Genomic DNA, 19,700 nt, shown 5'->3' on the forward strand with positions numbered 1-19,700 from the left:
TTAAATTGACAGTTTAGCAATAAGACATTCTGGCCCTGCTCCATCTTTAACGATTGATTCTGCAATGCTCGCTCTAGTTACAACCTTCTTTATAGAAGCGATGTTATGTCAGTATCAAGGCACAAAAAGTGATTACAACTTTGCCTGTGTAAAATAAAAGTAAGATTACATGTCGTAATTTGTTTTATGATCATGGTTTCTGACATTGTCCCTTTACGGCTGTTGATCAAGGATGCAGGGGTGACTTTTGATAGTCTAATATAAACCAAAGTCCAATTCCACCTGGCTGGATGGAGTCAGTGCTGAACACTTTTTTTTTTTAGAGTCATTTCAGGTTAATCAAATGTAAGGTTGAAGTACATCAGGATATTTGGTTCATATGGTTCAATATGGTTTAAGGAAACATTATGTAGCATAACATGAGTGACCACAGCATCTAAGAGCTTTGTTTCCACACCGGCTGACATGTTGTGGATGAACATAGAAGCTAAAGTGCCCATGAGAAAATAAAATATGAATTTTTTCCTTACTTTCACAAACGTGTCTAGTGAGGAAGGTTCCCGCCATCCATGGCTGCTGGTGGTAACCCGGGCAACAGTGATCACAGCTCTCCCCACATGTGTTGTGCTCACATTCACAGCTAAACTTCTACAGAGATACACAAATACAAACACAGTCACTATGTGTTTTACAGACGTTGAAGCTGTTTTGATTTATTGGTCCTCTGCAGGCTGGAAGCTGATTATGAGAAGATCGCTGCAAATTTGAACAGAAAGAATAGGCACAGTCTGAAATACCACTCATGTCACTTCCTCACCAGAGTCTGTTGAGTTGCTATTAAAATAATTAAGACTTGAATTTTGATTGTCTGAAAGGTATATCAATCAAATGAACAAGCTCACTAAATCCAAATTTTGAAACGGTAAGTCAAATAGGATTGCTTAGTTAACAGAAAAATACATAATTCAAGCGTGACTGGTATTAATTTAGTTTTTATTGAACATTTTCTTTCTGCCTTACTGTACTTCCACTGGCCAGTAGCCATCAACTTGGAAAGTTAAATGGAAGGACAAAGTGCAACAGAAAATTGGTCTTTAAGTTACATCGCCCTACATGTCTTTAACACACCTGATTCAGGTGATTGCAGTTTGGCATGACAGTCGTTGATCAGCCATCACCTGAAGTAAGGTGTGCTGAAGCATATGTAAGCACATGTAAGGGAAACATGTAAGACATGCAGGACGATGCCAAAAGTATCAACACTGGCTTTAGTAACCATGGCTACAAAGGTTTTCAAAACTTCTAGCGGGCTACCAGGCCTTGAAGATCGACTCTGGACATTCCTGTTTTACGTCCTGTTTTGATCACGACTATTTCAGCGTTTTTTGTTGTCACTCTGACTAAATAATGACAAATACAAATGTTTGAAATTAAATGTCTTTCCCCCCATTATTAACCGTCTGAAGATATTGACAAAAATTGTAAATTTCGCAAGAATATAAAATCTGATATGATCTAACAGATCAGATTAAGTGAGGATAAGCTATTTTTTCTTAAAAATAGTCGTACATATCTAAAAAAAAAAAAAGGAACGACAGCTCTACACAGTGAATCACAACAAGAATGACCTGTTAAAAGCCTAACAAACAACATTGTATCCACAGGAGAGCGAGTTGCACTAAAAAAATTTGCCAGCTCGCCAGTAAATAGAAAATTGGTTTTCTATTATTCCCCCATGAGAGAAATACAATTTAAGCTAAAACATGGCCAGTAAAAAGCAGAATGTAACAGGAGGCTGGCCAATTCCAAGGTTCAGCAATTCAGCTGAGGATTTTCTGTGAATTGGGTTATTCTGTGAGGGTGTTGGATTTAACTGGAAGGAGTTGTAGTGCAGTAGCAAAGGCGAAAGCCAAGTTTGGATTTGTTGGCAGTGGCAAATTTCCCCTTTTTATCTGAAACAGAAAACATTCAGCGGCCATTGTGCTGAGCTTTCATCTGAGACACTCAAGAAATTACAGTTCCATTATGTGCTTACCCAAAATTTCCTGCATTGGCTGTTTGAAGTTGTGTCAAAGAAATTAGGATAATGAGGATTAAGAATAATGTGGAAGCAATCTAGATATATACTGGCCTAAAAAGTTATGTTAAGATCTTAAAATACAGTAATATCACTAACGTATATCCCTTACAAAAATTCTTATTACATTCAAGTAACATCAGAGAAAGTTTTCATGTTTGTCAAGTCACAAATGTAAACTTAAATACTTTATCACAAATTCATGTACTGTAGATTCTTTCTGGCAAAACAGATCTACATCAGATAGATTGGCTCAAGAGTGTATGATGTTGTTTTTTCAATTGATTTGCTTAAGAATCATTTGTATTGCATTGCCACAAATACATGAAATAGGTGACCAAATATTAACATGCTGAGCTATGTTCTTAGATGCAAAAAATTGTAACAGACCACAGTACTATAATTACACTTAATACGCTGTATTATTTCACCAGCAGCCGTTTGATAATTGTTGCAATTTGGTTGCATTTCAAGTGTTTTAAATTTTGGTCTATGTTATAAAAATCCTAATAAAAAGTCCAGGGGGCTGAATACTTTTGCAAGCTAATGTAAAAATGCCACTTTCAGGGCAAACAAACAGCTTTACAGTGGAAAAAATCAACTAAAGACCAGCATCAGTGTGGCTCAATCTGACACTGCTTCCCTAGTCAGTTTAAACACTTCTGCAAGGTAACCTTTAAGGCTGGAAAGAGAAAAGAAAGTAGGAAACTGGAGCTCAACACACTTTACTGATATCACTTCTTTTCACTGAGATCATCGCAGAGGGACCAGACACCAGTGTCACATCTGAGTTACACTGCATATTTAAGCCTCAGGACATCTGAAAATCACACACGATTACGCTTATGTGTGTGAGTGTATGTGGTCAAAGAGAGAGAGAAAGAAAGAAAGAAAGATCAGATGTCTGGTATCAAACACACCTGTGTTTGAAGTGACATGAGAGACAATCCTTCGCAGTGTCACCTGAGTCCCTGAAGGCAGCTAGACACATAAACTCAGAAAGTTTGATATGAGGTCATAAAAAAGGTGCAGCCTCAGGGTTCTCTTTGCTCTCGTTTAGTACTATAGAAGTGCTCCATTACCTTCATGGTATTGTTAACTGGACTTAGAAGCAGAGAGTGGAGTGCTGTACCTTCGTAGCAGAGTTGAGTGGACAGGCTTTGGCATGGCCATAACAGATACACATTCCTCCAACCGAGATGTCCTTAATGGAATAATAGTACTGACAAGAGAAAGAGAAACATGTTATGTTAAAAGTACACCGATCAGATAAAGGGTTGATCGTTTAGTTTTTATAAGGATTTTGGAAAGAAAAACAACTAACTGCTAAAAACAAATAAAGGTTTCCTAAGGATAAAACTTGAGATCTAGAATATTTTTTCTTTAAAAAATGGTGATTCTGTATCTTAAATTTTACAGTGATTGGAGGCAAAAATTAAAAGCTACAAAACAAAAATATTGTTGTGCTTTTGAGGCTCACCCGTCTTGTCACAATGGGATCGATATCTTTGGGGTCGCTAAGTGTCAGAGTCATTAGGTCAGCATTCAGCGTTCGTATTCGCTGGAACACCAGCCTGATGTAGCGGGCAGAGGTGAAGTTTAGCAGGGTGGGAGAGGGATCATCTGCACTGGGTCGCCCATTGATCAGAGACGTATGGATCTATAGACGAAAGTACAGGCATATATAGAGCTAATCAAAAACATGCTGCCAAGAACCAACAATAACCCCCTGCCCCTGCAGTGCATAAACACATCATAAACACATGTCTGACTAAACTTGTGCCAAAATCAGAAAGAGAACACGTCTCAAATATCTAACTTAAATGAGAATTTGTGTGCCCCATTTACTGGTCAGCTAAAATTCTTGTGCTAAGAGGAAAGTTTCTCTGATCTTACCCAAACTTTAGGAGTCCAAGTAGAATATAGAAAACTAATTTTGAATACCAGCATCTGTTTGCAATTCAATGCAAGTCCAACAGAAAACTTGCACAATTGACTGAACATTGTTTGTTAAAACATAAATGAAGCGTGCATAGAATAATCCAGTTTAACTTTGTGTCTTTGCATATTTCATGTTCTAAATCAGATTACCAAAAAACTACAGAAATCAGTCAAGAATAATCCAGTTTGTGTTCAAAATATCTGAAGATTTTTTTTTATTTAACTAAGTAAAATAAAATAAGTAAGTTCACAATTCACAAATTTATACTACAGAATAGAGGTGTCAGAGTTCAATTTAAATGAGTGCAGGCAAGTTGTAGCAAAAAGAAAATGATTTTGAGAAAAGAGCCCACAAAAGTGGACATGAAGTAGAATAACCGTTGACTAACCATGTAATTAGATGAAACGGTGACAGATTTAACAGTTGAAATCTCAATTTTTACAAACTTATCATTTTGACAAACTGCAATATAGATATAAAAATCATATAAATATTCACAGTTTTAGCCTTGAAAATATAGACCATTTTAAACAGCAGTTGAAAGATGGGTGCTTCAAAAAACTCCACTTCTGTTTTTTGTTTTATATCTTACTTTTGAAACCAAGTTTTCATAAAACACAGTAACTCACAACAAGGGATTTTCAGGATAACACAGATTAGGAAACCAAAAGCATATATTGTTGACATAACCTATATTTAAAATAAGCCTGAAAGGTGATTTTTGCTTTAGTTTCTATCACAGATAACCAATCCTCAACAAGCAGCCATGTTGTAAGCAGGGTGAGGCTCTAATTGTCTGTCTGTCCATCTGTCTGTCTTGTTAATGTGGCCAAAAGCAACATTTGGCATCTGTAAAAAAAAAAGTCTAACGCAGAGCTGACTGCGTGCGGGAGTGTGTGCGTGCGTGTGTACACCCCCACATGTGTGCGTGTGTGTGTCAAGGGGGAACACTTGATGGGTGTAAGCTGCACACTTGGAAGTAACGAAGAAGATGATTTATATATATATATGTGTGTGTGTGCTGCCATGTGTGTTGAGCGGTGAGATGACATTGTGAATGTGTGTGCGATGCAGTGACACATCGCCTACGACTCATTATGGTTTCACTGTGATCAGACGGCTAGGGAGCTGTCAACCCCCCACACACACACGCACGCACACACACCTCCGTCGTTACTTGCAGCTCTTGACATCTCCCAGCTCACACCCCCTCTAGCGCTCCCCCGCAGGACACAAGCACGAACAGCACAAACACAATGTGCACACACCAGCACACGTAAAATGTACTCACACACAGGTTTTCACAAAAGCATCAACAATTAGAAGCCTTTGTACTCCATTGGTTTGTTTTCACCCTGAATTCGTGTGTATGGGAAGATGTTTGTGTGTTTTGCAGTCCTTTTTCTCTTCATTAATGTCAGCTACTGCAGACTTCCTCCTCTGTTCATCCTGGATGCAATCACACAAAGCTGATCAAAACGGCATCACAGTAAACACTGGTAAACTCAAGCTGTGCAAGTCTGAGCCTAGCAAAAAGAATGATGAGACTTCTGTTACTGATTAAAATGTTTTATGGTTATGCACGTCACCAGAGCATCACTTGTCTCCTCATTCACTTCTCAGCACATGTAATTACCTCCAATTAGCCACTAGTACACCAGATTAGCTGATGTGTCATAGCCACAGACCTTTTTTTTCTATGATTATATATTATTTTCTATGTTTTGTTGACTGCTCTTTGCAGTTGTTTGTGATGCACCAGGAATACGTTGGTACAACAGAAGCAGTGGGAAAAAAAAAAAAAAACAATTTCAGAAAAAATTTTGATTTTCGCTTTCTAGTCCAAGTCATGAAGAAACCACCCCATTCAGTTGTTTTTTTTTTATTATGTTGAATTCAATTTGTTTGCAGAGTAAATCTGAGCTGTTTCAGGGTGTGGGGGAATCTCATAGCTGATTAACATACCAGCTTTAATGGATGTTTAAACACTTTTGTTAATGATTTCAGCCAATAAGATAACCGTTTGAAAAACACACATGGCTAATTTGCATGGCCAACATCACCCTACCAGACACTGGTAACAGGCTGCTGGAAAAAAATAATTAGAGGGTTGTTGTTGTTCTTTTTTTCTTTTTTTACAACTTTGTTTGCTTATAATACTCACACATCAACAGCTATTATTACTTTTGATTTAATTTACCATGTTTTTTTTTTTAAATCAGTGAAAACATACAAGTCAGGTTTACGTTTTAAGAAAATATACAACTATCTCCTCAGGGGAATCCCAAGGCAAAAGCTCACTTTTGTCTGCACACCTGTCCCAGTCATATCCGTTGACAGTCAATGCTGCAGGGAGGGGATGTTGTAAAAATAATGTGAATGTACAGAATTTCCAGGTTATTTGACATTATTAGTAAGATAAATATCCACACTTTCTGCTTATGGACAGATCTGTTCCTGTTTTTGCCATTGCCAGTCACATTTGTACGGACTTTTCTTAAACACCCAAGTGTTTCTAATACAATTCAAATAAACTTCAATAGATTTAAATTTGATATATTTATATATTTTTTATGGAAGTTAACAAAGCTTTACATTTCATGCCAGTCGGATGTTTCCTAAAAGTAGGGAAGTATTACACTGAAGTTGGCTGTGACACTTTGGAGCAACTACCAACACTGACTGTTCTAGCTAGTAAAAGGAAAATGTCTTCCTATTCATTTTTAGATTACTTCACTCTAAAATAGTTCCTGGAAAGGAGATCAGTGTTTATAAATCAGTTAAAAAACAGTTTTGTTTTTCACCATCCATTTGTTTGTCATAACACCTTGTAATTTTACGTGTGCACTAAAACACAGTGTAAATTATTTCATTTTCCGGGGTTCCTGAGCAGGAAGGGGTGTTTGGAAAGAATCTGAAAGATCATCAACAATGAACATGGCTGTTAAATGTGATGTAACTTAAACCCTCACCTCTCCATTCTCCAGTGGATGAACCTTTGAATAAAACGACGTACAGATCACTTCATCATCTCGGGTGTAGGATGGCGGTCCGGTTCGTGGATATATGTTGAACCTCGTCAGACACTCCGTGTCTGTGATCGCGTAGTACTGCCAAGGTTCAAAGGTCATGCCATCTATTGAGCGCTCCAAGATCCAATTACCTGTGGACAAAAATATTAATGATGAAATGCATCAAATATGTGACGTGAAGATGAGAAAAGAATCGATACAAACAATGATGGATGACCGAAACTACTGTTTAGGTCCATGCTGATTATAATACATTAAAAATTGACAGAATGTTTAATTCATATTTAGCAAAGTAGCTTGTGGCGAACTGTTCCAAGATTTGACTAATTGCATGCAAAGTAAAGGAAGTGTAGTTAATGGAAAAAATAAATAGACTAGATAAAGAATAGGTAAGACAGCATGAAGCAGCACATCTATGAATCAAATAAATCTACGTATGGATACCTGGGAAGTGTTAAACCTTACATTTTGTCAGTAAGGATAACATAATTAAATTAAGATCTGATTTGTTTGAGAAAGTTAGATCCTTTTATATTCCACCTTTGTAGCAGACTTGACTCCAAGAAGGCTACACAACATTACTAATGCATTCTAGAGTAAAACCACTAATAATTTAATGGCGGTCTAATCATTTAATTAATGTAAATTCTTCTTAGAGGATCATTTGCTCTTAAGGTTGTAATTAGAGGATTTATTTGTTCATGAGACAAAGGCTGAAAATATGCTACCGACATTCCCTCTAATCACATGCTCTTTGCTTCATAATCAAAAGCTGTGAAACTCAAAATAGGGTTTTGCCGACTTAATAAACATGTGGCCACAGCACCTTATTAGCATCCAGAATTCATACCTGGACGAGGTGAGTTGGCTGCCTTGATTATCACATAAGCAACCTGGAAAACCTGGAAAATGCAGACAAGAAAAAAATGATAAAATTACTCTGGTGCCCAAAAAACAAGTATAGTTAATACAGATTTTGTTTTATTTTTTTTTTAATGATCTGACAATAAAAAAGTAAAACACAACCACAGAAAGATGTGCAGGCAAAGCTCAAACCATGAAACAAAAACAAAGATTAGATGTAGGTCAAATGTGGACTCCCTGTGTCTCCCTGTCACCACCCTGTTTTTCCTTCACATTTTTTTTTTCCTTTGCAGGCACATCTCTCTTTCTTCTCATGATGTGGGAAGCAGAGTCATATTGCAGCAATTAGAATGGAGAGAAACAGCCGAGTGTGTTTGTGTGTGTGTGAGAAAGTGTCTTTTGGGGTAACCTTAAACCAGTGATTCAAGCCACCTACAAAGAGTCACTGTTACCAGAGTGCAGGATGGATGTGTGTGTTCGTGTAGGGGGGGGGGGGGGGGTGCGTGTGTGTGTGTTGAGAGATAGAGTAAGAGTGTAAAAGTGTGCATGAGTGAAAGACAAAATTTAAGTTTTCAGCTGTATCTTGTTATATGACGACTCTTTGATAGAGCCAAGCAGCTCTTCAGCTGTGCCCTGATAAACAGAATTAGCTCATACAGTGTATGTGTTTTTTTTCTCTTTTTATTTAGCTGGGAGGGGGTGTTTCAGTGAGTCACATTCTCAGTTTTGATCAAATGTAGATCAAACGAGGAAATTCTTCTGCCTCAAAAGCTCAACACAGCATCAACAAATAAACGGCTGATAACTGTCCTGCTGCAGATCACACAGATGGCAGATAAATGTCACTTAAACTGAGGATATTTACTGACAGTTTAGAGATTTAATTTGAGATTCTACCAGGATCAAATTTAATTGGCCAGACTGCAACTACTTTAAAAAAAATATGTTTCTTTTATATTTCTCTTCTTTTATATGGCAAGAAGTACAAGCTTATAGCAGCGGGGTGTCTGGGAGTTTCATCAGGGTTAGTTTAAAGCTCTGCTACTTCCACTCACAATAAAGCAAACAAAATGACTTTGGTGCACAAAAAACACAAAGTAGAGGAATGTACAAGTGAAAACAATCAAGTTTTAATGGATCTTGTTAAAGGACAAACTAAGATTTAAATATTTTAAAAAATCCGAATCGGCAATTTGAAGGCAAAGATTAAACTAATGTTCTACTATACCATTTTGTGGCACTTGTTCAAATACCAATTAAGTATTGTCGTTCATTGGAGAAATTCAAGTAACAAAGGACATATCTCATAGCCACCAAGAAGTTGAAAACTGTAGAAGTTGTGTTCTAGCAACAAAAAACATGCAATTTATTTGAAACTATAGCCAGAGGAAACTATATTAGGGGGGTTGCATGTACATGTATATGCCTGTTAGCATAGAAATGAACATAAATAGAGAGAAAATGAACAATAAATTCTAATTTGCAAATCCAAGACTTGTTAAAAAAAAGTTTGAATTATAGGATACGATTTTTTATCCACCTTAAGAAACACCCTTTTCATCATTATACACCATTCAAATCAATATCCAAATAATGCTTTTGGTGAGTTTATGAATATTTTTGAACAGGATTGTACTTCCCAATATGAAATGGTTTTATCTCTTGGATGTATTCACATGTCAAAAGCATAAAAAATCCTTCACACACAGATTAAGCATTTTGGGGTTTATAGCTCTTCAACTTGATAGTCATAAAACATCAGTGATCTGGGTTTTTGGAACATTTGTGTAAAACACACAAATGAAAACATTAAGTGCTATATCAATCCATTTAAGCCTCGTGGCCAGCGTGGTTGGGTTGCCCACACTTAGGCTGAAAAATTCATTTTGTCTCAGTTTGCTTTGGACACAGTTACAGCGGTTAAACTGAACAGCTGGTGTTTACGGGTCACTCAAATGGAAACGTGTTAAAATTCTCTCTGGCTCGACAAACTGGCATTAACTTTCATTTCCAGATTGCACTTTCCTCCGCAATTTGCACACAAGAGAACAAAGGACTGATTAAGGTGAAGAAAAATCTGAATATGATTAAGGACGTATAAAATTGTTGTTTCGGTTTCAGGTGTAAAACACAGATGCAACCTTGTAGTGTCACAGCTGGATGTTGTGTCAGAGTAGTGGAACTGGTATGCAGGCTTGTTAAAATTTACCATCACTTCAGATGAAATGCATTAACATCTCACTGGACTAATAAAGCAGGCGCTGGCACAGCTCTCTGTTATGTGAATCATCCAGAATTACAGCCCACTGCTAAACTAACTGAATGCAAGCAAGCAGCAGATATTCAGTACAACCATCCTGCCTACCCGCTTTTTAACTGAGCTGACAAACAAAATAATTTGCAGACACTTTCGATGCAGCTGTATTTTGAATCATTGCCTTTTGATAAGGCATAAAATAGATATGTTAAAAATTCACCTATAAAATCCTCCATATGTGAATTTGTTATCAATATTACAAAAAAACGCTATTTTAATGTAAATACAATAAAAAGTGCATATTCATTGTCTAGAGACTGGGTGTTACTTTGGCATTTAAAGCTTTTAAATGCTATTTAGCAAACACATAGCACCAGATGCTACGCACTCTCCCACGTAATCTACTCTGCAACTTTATACCAACAAAGTTACATTTGCTGCAACAGATGCTTAGTTAACAATGTTTTTGTTTGATATTTTTCTCTGGCTCTGTGTATTCAATGTTTACTGAATGAAACCGCCAAAAACAAACTGTGCTAAAAATGACTGTCATAAGCTTGTTGTACATTTGTTTTTCTCAGCATTGTTTAAAATCTACAAAATCTACAACTTACCAAGTTAAAACTCCAGTCTCATGTGTTTGTGTTTTAATGTGATTTTGTGTGATTTAGCAGCGCAAAGTAGAGCAAAAGCACAAGGAAATTTATCGGACTGTCAGTCTCCTTTACTTCAATAACCTCAAATAACACCCAGTACAACAATGCCACCTAATTAGCAAATATGGTCCACCCCTCTACAAGTTAAATTCAGGCAAAAAAAAAAAAAAAAAAAGAAATTACAACCAAGACAGCAACAAAATTGTGGAGAAGTTCAAAACAGGGTTTGGAGTGGTGATGGGCCAAATGACACCGAAACTTCGGCACATGCGCTGAGCAAACAAGATGAAACCCTGCGTCGGTGCGCATATCACTTTAAGAAAAACCACATGACTGACAGTTTCTGTGTCGTTTGGATGTGACCGCGCCAAATTATATTGATGAGGGAGAAACTGTGTCAACAGGTTTGTGAGTTTTGTTGGATGGAGATACTTAGTGTTCTTTGCTTTGCGTTGGTTTTCGGGTCGTATATGACTACCGGTGGGATCATTTTGATCTTATCACGGAAAATAATTATTCAGTTCTCATTTCCACTCTTGATCATTTTTCTTTCAGATTATTCAAATTCCTTTCCATGGGATATTTGAGTTAGTTTACATGGATTAACTTTTATTTATATTGTAGGTGAAAAATGTAGGATTTGCTCCCAGGTTTTGTCTAACTGTAACCAGAGCACTTCCACAATGCTGAGGCAACAACGTGCACAACATGAGGGATGATGAACCGGTTAACACTCCCGTCTTTATTTAATTTGCCTGCAATGACTTTCTAAATCCAGAAGATGTCACTGTAAGTGACAAAGCAACACAATCTCAGCACAGTGTCGACGCAGTTTGGGAAATGTGCTACACACCCAGTGAGGCCTCATCTGCCTATCACTAGTTTGGAGACTAAATAATGTTCCAAGCTTAGAACATCGCATGGAGCGCTGTTAGATCCATTATCTGGAAATGAAAAAATTGGAAAAAAATAAGCAAATAAGCTGAGAAAGAAGAGGCTTAATCAGAAAAGCTACCATGGAAACTCTGGAGGAGCTGCAGAGATCCATATTTAATCTAAGGAAATCTGTTGACAGCTACGAAGCTGGTCTGTATGGAATGTTTCAATTACCAACAGTGTGTTTATGCTTTTATGATTTCTCCAAAGATTATCTATGTGGCCAAATGAAATAATCACTTCAAACATGTTGATGCAGAGCATTAAGCCTACTTTGTGCTACCACATCTATCGACTAATTAATAATCATTGAACTCTTCAATAAGGAGCTGGTAGACTTAATAGCTGTGTTCTCATGGAAACCTATCATCCAGGTACAAACTGAGAAAGGAACAGGTCAAGTTCACTGTAGCCCATCCATTAACAAAGACCGTCCATGATCCTTTTGTGATAAATTGCTGTAATGAAGAACTCCTATAATGTTTTTTCTTCCTCACAAAAAAATAAACCAATTCAAATAAATAAAATTATAAACATGTAAAAAGGGCAAAATAAGCCCTTCAAGAAAAAAGAAATTCTAATTACTCTTTCCTCCAAGCATGCTCATCTTCAGGTTGGAGTCCTTTTTCGAAGTCAACTGATAAAAGATTGTTAATGTGTTCTCTAATAAAAATTTTAGTCATTTATCTGAGCATTTTGCAATTATAAAAGCTATTTCCACTAATGCATACATAATGAAGTTAACTAAACGTGGGTCATGTCCATCTACTCTGTGGAAGCTTCCAAATGTTCAAAATTGGCTGCAGGTGTGTGTGTATGTTGAGGTATTTTTGAGATGTGGATAAAAACATCTTTTGAGTGGCAGCCTCTTTCAGGACCCCGATCACCAGGTTCTCTTTTCCTCCCAAGAGAGCAGAGCCGGTTCGTGATTTGACCGCCGTCCATCAATCAAACTGATCGCTGCATTTCCATAACAACTGCAGTGTAAATGACTTCTGTCTGAGGCTGAGAAAAGATTTTCACATTTTAAACCAAGTTATGTCACCAATGGTAAAGTAGTCCTATTAAATGTGATTTTAATCTACAGAAAATACATTAAATTCTATAATAGTAGAAAGATTTTTAGACATCTGCTGTAGTTGCACATTTTTTGTTTTCATATTGAACAGTTGGGACATCTAATAACAAATGCAATATTTACATTAAATGTTAAAAATCACCAAATTTTAAGTTCTCAAAAGGTGCTAAATGAATCACAGCCCTCCTCCGCAGGTCGCTCTAGATAACTTCCAGTGTATTTTCGGGTCTGATGGATTTCCAGGCACAATTACAGTTCAAGAATTCATCTGAAAAATTGACGAGGACCATAAACAGACATCAACTGTCTCGTTCACGTACACACGCCAACACACGTGGCCCCTCAGCTCCCACTTTCTCTCTCATTATTTAGTCTTTCTGTCCAGAGAGGCTCAACAATAACAAGGGAGGAAATGAGAGTGCTGATGTCATAGACGATAAACCACACATACTTGCACACAAGGGCACTGTCATTTTCTGAGTGAGATGACTGTAGTCACAGGGGAAATTTTGTGCACTGGAGGGTAAATAGCTTTTCGTTGGACTGATTGAGCACCACACATACAGATACATAAAACACCTACTGAAAACACGCACACATGTGGGCACATATATTTAAAAACATGTCTAGTTCCTGACAGAGAAGTCAGGAACTAGTGTATGCGGCACAAGCTCCACAAATTACTATTAAGGTAATAAGTGAGTGAATCTGTGACTGAGTTTAAAGAGATATGAAGATGTCTACATGCATTTTTTTCACATTTGGAAAGATGATTATTTGTGAGGATGAAACATTGCCACACTGAATGCTGTAATTAATGGGCTTTAAAGCAAGAGTATCTAAACATCTCTTGTTTAGATGCACACTCAGCCACTTTCCTTCTCACATCTTGCTAGCTCATCGTCAGGACCTTTGTGTCTTTAGACACTCCTCAGTTTCTGGTCCGTATTGAAATGATATAATTTAGTTGCTGCAGTAAATCTCCTGTTCCAGCACATAACAAAGATGCTTTATTGGACTGAGATCTGGGGACTGTGTGTGGAGGCTGTCCTATTTAAACAATGCTCAACCTGTTCTTAGGAGTCCAAAGTGTGTGAAGAAATAAACCCTCACAGCAATACACCACCAACTCCACCCTGAATCACTGATACAGGGCAGCTTGCATATTGATTAAAGGTGACCCATTATGCTCCTTGAACAGGTTAGGATAGCTCTGTGGGCTAAACATAATAAAATCATTTAAATTTTTATTTTTATTACACAAAATCATTCTTAGATAATGAGATTTTAGTCTGGTCAGTTCTGCTGATTCTGAGCTTTAAGAATGAGCTGTCTTGGGAGTCCAAGCTGCTGCTGGCCACGCCACTCAACTCAACATTTACTGTCGCAATTGTATAATGTGCTGTTATACAACCATCCATCTTTGAAAAGCACAAGCAGAGCTTCCTGGACCACCAACAAGAATGCAGCAAGTGGTTTCTGGATGGCAAGTGAACAACAAAACAAATACAGTGGTAAAACCAGCTGACCAAATGTGCTGGAGCTCAGCTGGGGCTGTTAGGTGAAAGGCAGTCCCTGCTAACTTGTGATATTACATTCTGGATGGTTTTGAAATGGGTAATTTTTCAGACACCAGAAAATATTAACTTATTGGAAAAAATCCTGGGTGGTTTTATTTAAGCACTTGGGCTGCTTTTAGAAGCAGTTGAAACTCAAGTACAAAAACATGCAAAATGTGAATTTCCCATACTACGTCCTCTTTAATTCTGTCCCTATTGTCTGAAAGTGGCGAGTGACATTGAAATCCATCAGAACTCAGTAATTATTTTTTTTCTAATCCGACAACAGATATGATTAATTTTGGACCCATTCCCATAAATGTTCCCCAAAGGAAATGTTAGAATTCTGTGTGAAATGTTTTTGCAATAAAACAAATGTGTTTTTCCCCACGCAGCATTATTACGGATGGCATTAAGTGTGGACTGTGTCGCACTATAACAATAATTAGACATGGGATTCAGTTAAACTGAACATGTAATTTAGGTTGAATTGGTGATGACAACATTAAACGGAACATCATAAAGCCCACTTGTGCTTGTTAGAGGAAGACTAATCGTAATCTCCCCAAACAGGGCTTATGACACAATAAGGTATCATATGGCTACTGAAAGATGCTATCATTATACTCCCCAAAAGTTCCACGGTTCAAGTTGCCATACATCCCTCCATGTGTTTGCGTAGGTTTGCTCTGTGCAAGTCTGCTTCCTCCCACACTAACAGAGACACTCACAATAACGTAACTGCAGACTGATACATGTGGCTTTCTGTCTGTAAAGTTTTCTATAAGTGCCTTCCCCATGTCTCTGGGGTTTCCTACTACAGCAATAACTAATTTAATATGCTTGAAAAACAACATCTTGTGAAATATGTACATTAGAAAAGCCACAGCAGGAAAGACAGAAAAAGTGTCCTTTATTACAGACAATAGTTTGGATCCAGATATGCTTCATCCGTTTTAATGACTGACTTTGATGAGGACAAGCTGGAAGAAAATTGTGTGAAAATGAAGGTGCTCTGGAGGTTATGCTTTCCCAGAATTTCTACATCTTTAATTGCAATTTTCTTTAAAAATGAAAGGTCACCACCAACATTCTCTCCAGCTATTTTAAACTACAATTATCACCACGTGAAAAGAGGCTTTGCACAACCATTTTAGCAGCCTATTGATAATCACAGTTTAAGAGGGGATTAGGACATTTTTAATGCAGTGTTATTTTGAAGTAAAGATCAGAATCAGCTTCTTTTGCTAAGTTTTTGCAGAGGAAATTTGACTTTGGTTTCGCTTTTCTCTCAATGAAGCCATTTAAAATATAAATATAGAGACATTATCTTCCTTTAAAAGTCAGACAACCATATGCATGTCCTGTTTGCAAATGTTTTCTAAAAAAAACAAAACTTTTTTGACTTTTGGCTTGCTTGTGATGCTGATTTTAATGTTTTATTTGTTGTTTTGATGTGTTTTTGTGTACAGCAGTTTGGCAAACTGTGTTGTTTTCAACTATCTTATGCAGAAAGACCCATTGTATTGTCTGTGACATACAAGTGTTTATATAAAACTTACATAAAAGCTGATTCCAACTCCCCTCTCAAAAATGAAGCTTCCAACAGAAAACAACCTTGAACATACAGCTAAAACATTTCAGATTTTTTTAGCCAGGCATTCTAAATAAAAAGTCACTGTTTTGTTTTCCACTTATGCCTTTTAAAGACAACAAAAATAGAAAAAAAAATCTGAATAGTTTAGTTTAGTTTAACTATACTTGTAATTTAATGAGCTCAGAGATGTAGAATGTCAAATTAATAAATGTCTGTGGTATTTTTTTTTACCTGTTTCAAGTCCAATGTGACTGTCACATAGTGGTATTCCATCCCATTCATAATAGAAGGACTTTGCCACCAACGGTTGGTTCCATCTATGGCATATTCAATAGGATGATGCTCTGCACACATACAGAAAAAGGTAGAATATTAAATTACGTTTTGATGTTTTATCAGTGAAATTTGCATCCAAAAAAACCAAACAGATGAATCTTGTGCTGGTAGAAGGCAGACGAAACAAACAGATGTGTAGTTTCAGGCTGGAATGGCAGCTGTCAATCAATTGAAGTTTAGGTTCAACATTTCCAAAAAAAAAAAGAAAAACGTGACAACTGCTGATAGTCAAAGAAAACAGCATTTAAAAAAGTTCTCATGCTTGTTTTCTCCTCAAAGTTTCTCCTCAAAATTCAGTTTCTTTCATGAAATACAGAGAAAGATTAAATTAAACTGTGCGCATAATTAATAGGCAAATTAACATTTTCACCATATACATGGTTTTATCTATATCATACCACTCCAGGCTGTATAAACTTGAATATTTATTGGATTTCAGCACATCAGCAATAATGTGTTTCGTGCAATGTGGCTCAAGCACCAGCATCCTATATTAAGGTAAAAACAGAGATTTATCTGACTCTGATCAGGTAAACACCTTAAAAAGTCTTTCAAAGATGGAGCACTCTGAAATTGTCGAGACACAAAACAAACAACCATTTTGTGCAGAGTCACACAAATTAACTGGCCAAGATTTTAGGTGATTCAAGCATGAAGACTCCAGGAACCAACTTTCCTACAGTGCTGTCACTGGAAGAGATATTCCACAACTGCAGCTTTCCTGTTTAGTTCGGAAGGACTATATTGGGCACAGATTTTTTGTTATTTTTATCCATATGTCAGACATTATGTCTGAAATGTTTATTTGTAAACACATAAGTTATTATTCTAACTTTATCAGAGAAAAAATAACAACAAATGGAGCTGGAAAAAATGTTCAACATACACTTTAATAGTTGCAAAACTGATGTGAGCAACATGCAAAAATAATGAAAAAAATATTACTTTTCTCAGATGTCTATGTTTCCTGCTTACTAAGAGTACTGTGGTAAAATAATAAAAAATAATACTTAACCCCAGTCGCCAAACAACTGTGCACACAGTGTACTTAGTAAACAACCAGAATCTGTTCAATACAGTAATAAATATTTGGTCAGATTGTCAAAAAAAGCACCCAACCTTCCATTATTTTTTCACTTTATTTTGCACAACTTTGGCTGAGTTTAAGCAAATGGAGGAACATTTTTGGCATATTGTGGATTTAATTTTTTCATATACCTTTAAAGCTAAGGCAATCTGTGTCCATCCACATTTTCTGTGGCACTGACTCATATTCAAAATGCATAGTCTTCATACACTAACATTGCTATTACATTGCAGTTTTTCAATTCTTACCCTGACTTTGATATTCTTTCAAAATAACACCGATTTCCAGTAAGTGACAGTATTTCCTTATGTATTCAAGTTGTCTTAGAAGTGAGATCTTGGTTTTAGTGTCTGCTAAATTAATTGCAACAACACACCATTAAGTCCCTGCACAGTACCAAGAGATATTCAACATAACAGTCATGTAAACAGCCAATTAAAACATATTGTTCACAATACCCTGCCTGTGGAGGAGCTTAGCCTGGCCGTCTTCATTTTTGGCTCATGGTTGTTGTATTATCGCTCTTGCGTATCTTATTCCTGCTAAAATAGCAGGAGTAAGATATGAGTTTTCTCTAATAACTGCAATTTTTCCTATGGTTAGTTTATTTCTAGATTACTGTTTAATTTTGTTTTCCTTGATTGTTTCTAACCTTGGAAATAAATGAAGCTCTAGTTAGAGGATGTTGGAATAAAGGCTATAAATATGGATGCAGTAAATTACAAAATTCTGAAAGATCATGTGAATTGTTTACTTTATAGATGAATGCATCAAATGAAGCTTTTCTTCAACTTCCTTTTTGATCATGAAAAGAAAAATACAAACACCATTCAAAACTTTCCTTTTTATGACATAAAAAGCACAAATTTAAGACCTGTTTGGGAATGTGCAGATGGCAATACCTTGAGTCAAAAATGAGAAAACAGATAAAAAGATGAAAAATATCTGACTGATAACCTTAAATTGAACTCAGACTTTGTACAGGTAAATCACAAGCCCAAAGACAAATATACTGGACAAGAAGCAAAGCATGCTGTTAAAGCAGGGAATATAAAACCAATCTAAAAGTGAATGTAAAATAATCGGATGCTGGCCATTTCACTGTATCAATTTATCTTCCAGGGTTATGTATTGCACACATTTTGACAATCGAATATTGAATGTGATCATCTATATTTGCTATAAGGAAATATGGTTATGTAATATCTACCAGCAGCAAGACACGTTTTCCATTTAATTTTGTATGGGGTCATAATCAACTAGTCAGGCTCAATGAGGATTAGAAGCAAAAAAGGAGCACAGTATCTAGTCTTTATTTCACAATATACCATTAAATTGTAAACATAGCTGAATCTTATGACAATTTATTTTTGACCCTCCATACTACTTATCTACAGTTTTTAAAAAAATCAATACATCACGGTTTAAGTACATGATGATGAAATGGTTTGTTTGAAGACCTGAAATGTAAAAGATAAAAATTTGACAAATACGTTTTTTTTCTTCCACTTTCTTAACTTGCTATTTCACATATACAGTTGTAACCATAACATTATGAGAACTAGCAGGTTAAAGAAGTGTCACTGATAAAGAAAAGTGTTACATTACACAGTGCATCACAGTTTGTTGCAAAATGGGGTGGACAGTTGCAGAGAGGTGGTGAGACAGTGTGTGTATTCTGGTCATAATGTTAGCCTGATTGGTAGGAAGTCTTTATTTTTCATTCAGCTGCAGGATTTGCTGAATGCCTTATTGAATAGTTGATCTATTCTGAAACACTCTGGTTGTCTGTAAAAACTATTCAGTAACTTTAAGGTAGTTTTCCTTTCTCATCTTTTTATTTAGCAACTGATTCTTCAATTGATTTGATAATCATAATCTTAGATTAACAAAAATTTGATTAACATCTGCCAAAAAATCTAGTAATTAGTCAAAGCAGCATGATTAGTTTGTGTGATCTCTCAGACTAGAACTCTTGTGGGTTGAGAATCTTTCTCACCAAATGAGTTTGTACTCCGTTGGTTGCAGGTTCGACATTGCGGGTTCCTCACAGGCTGACCAGGAACATGTTCCACCAGCTTACAGAACATCTCTGGTCCATTTGTGCCACAGGTAGCATTAGTTGTTATGTCTGCCATTGTAGCCAGATTCAGCACCGCTGGGAACAGTCCTGAGAAACAGAAAAGCAAGACATACCTGGTTACAAGAACTAATAGATGAATAGAAACAAACAAAACAAAAAACTATATGCACTGCTACAAAACAAGTGAAACATTCTT

The 19,700-nt window shown here is 36.5% G+C and overlaps 1 protein-coding gene across 9 annotated transcripts in view; it reads right to left on the reverse strand.

The window, feature by feature from the left end:
• lama2 (laminin subunit alpha 2) overlaps positions 1-19,700 on the reverse strand; it is a 156,758-nt gene that overhangs the window by 101,166 nt on the left and 35,892 nt on the right. For all 9 annotated transcript variants that reach the window (XM_023347282.1, XM_023347284.1, XM_023347281.1 and 6 more), the window contains exons 2-8: positions 19,421-19,591; positions 16,230-16,342; positions 7,902-7,953; positions 6,992-7,182; positions 3,558-3,737; positions 3,210-3,299; positions 531-648 (exon numbers count right to left, since the gene is read on the reverse strand). In XM_023347282.1, the coding sequence (XP_023203050.1) occupies positions 531-648; positions 3,210-3,299; positions 3,558-3,737; positions 6,992-7,182; positions 7,902-7,953; positions 16,230-16,342; positions 19,421-19,591 (915 nt within the window). The remainder of the gene's footprint in view (positions 1-530; positions 649-3,209; positions 3,300-3,557; positions 3,738-6,991; positions 7,183-7,901; positions 7,954-16,229; positions 16,343-19,420; positions 19,592-19,700) is intronic.

This window comes from Xiphophorus maculatus, chromosome 15 (genome assembly GCF_002775205.1).
Source record: "Xiphophorus maculatus strain JP 163 A chromosome 15, X_maculatus-5.0-male, whole genome shotgun sequence".
Lineage (NCBI taxonomy): Eukaryota > Metazoa > Chordata > Actinopteri > Cyprinodontiformes > Poeciliidae > Xiphophorus > Xiphophorus maculatus.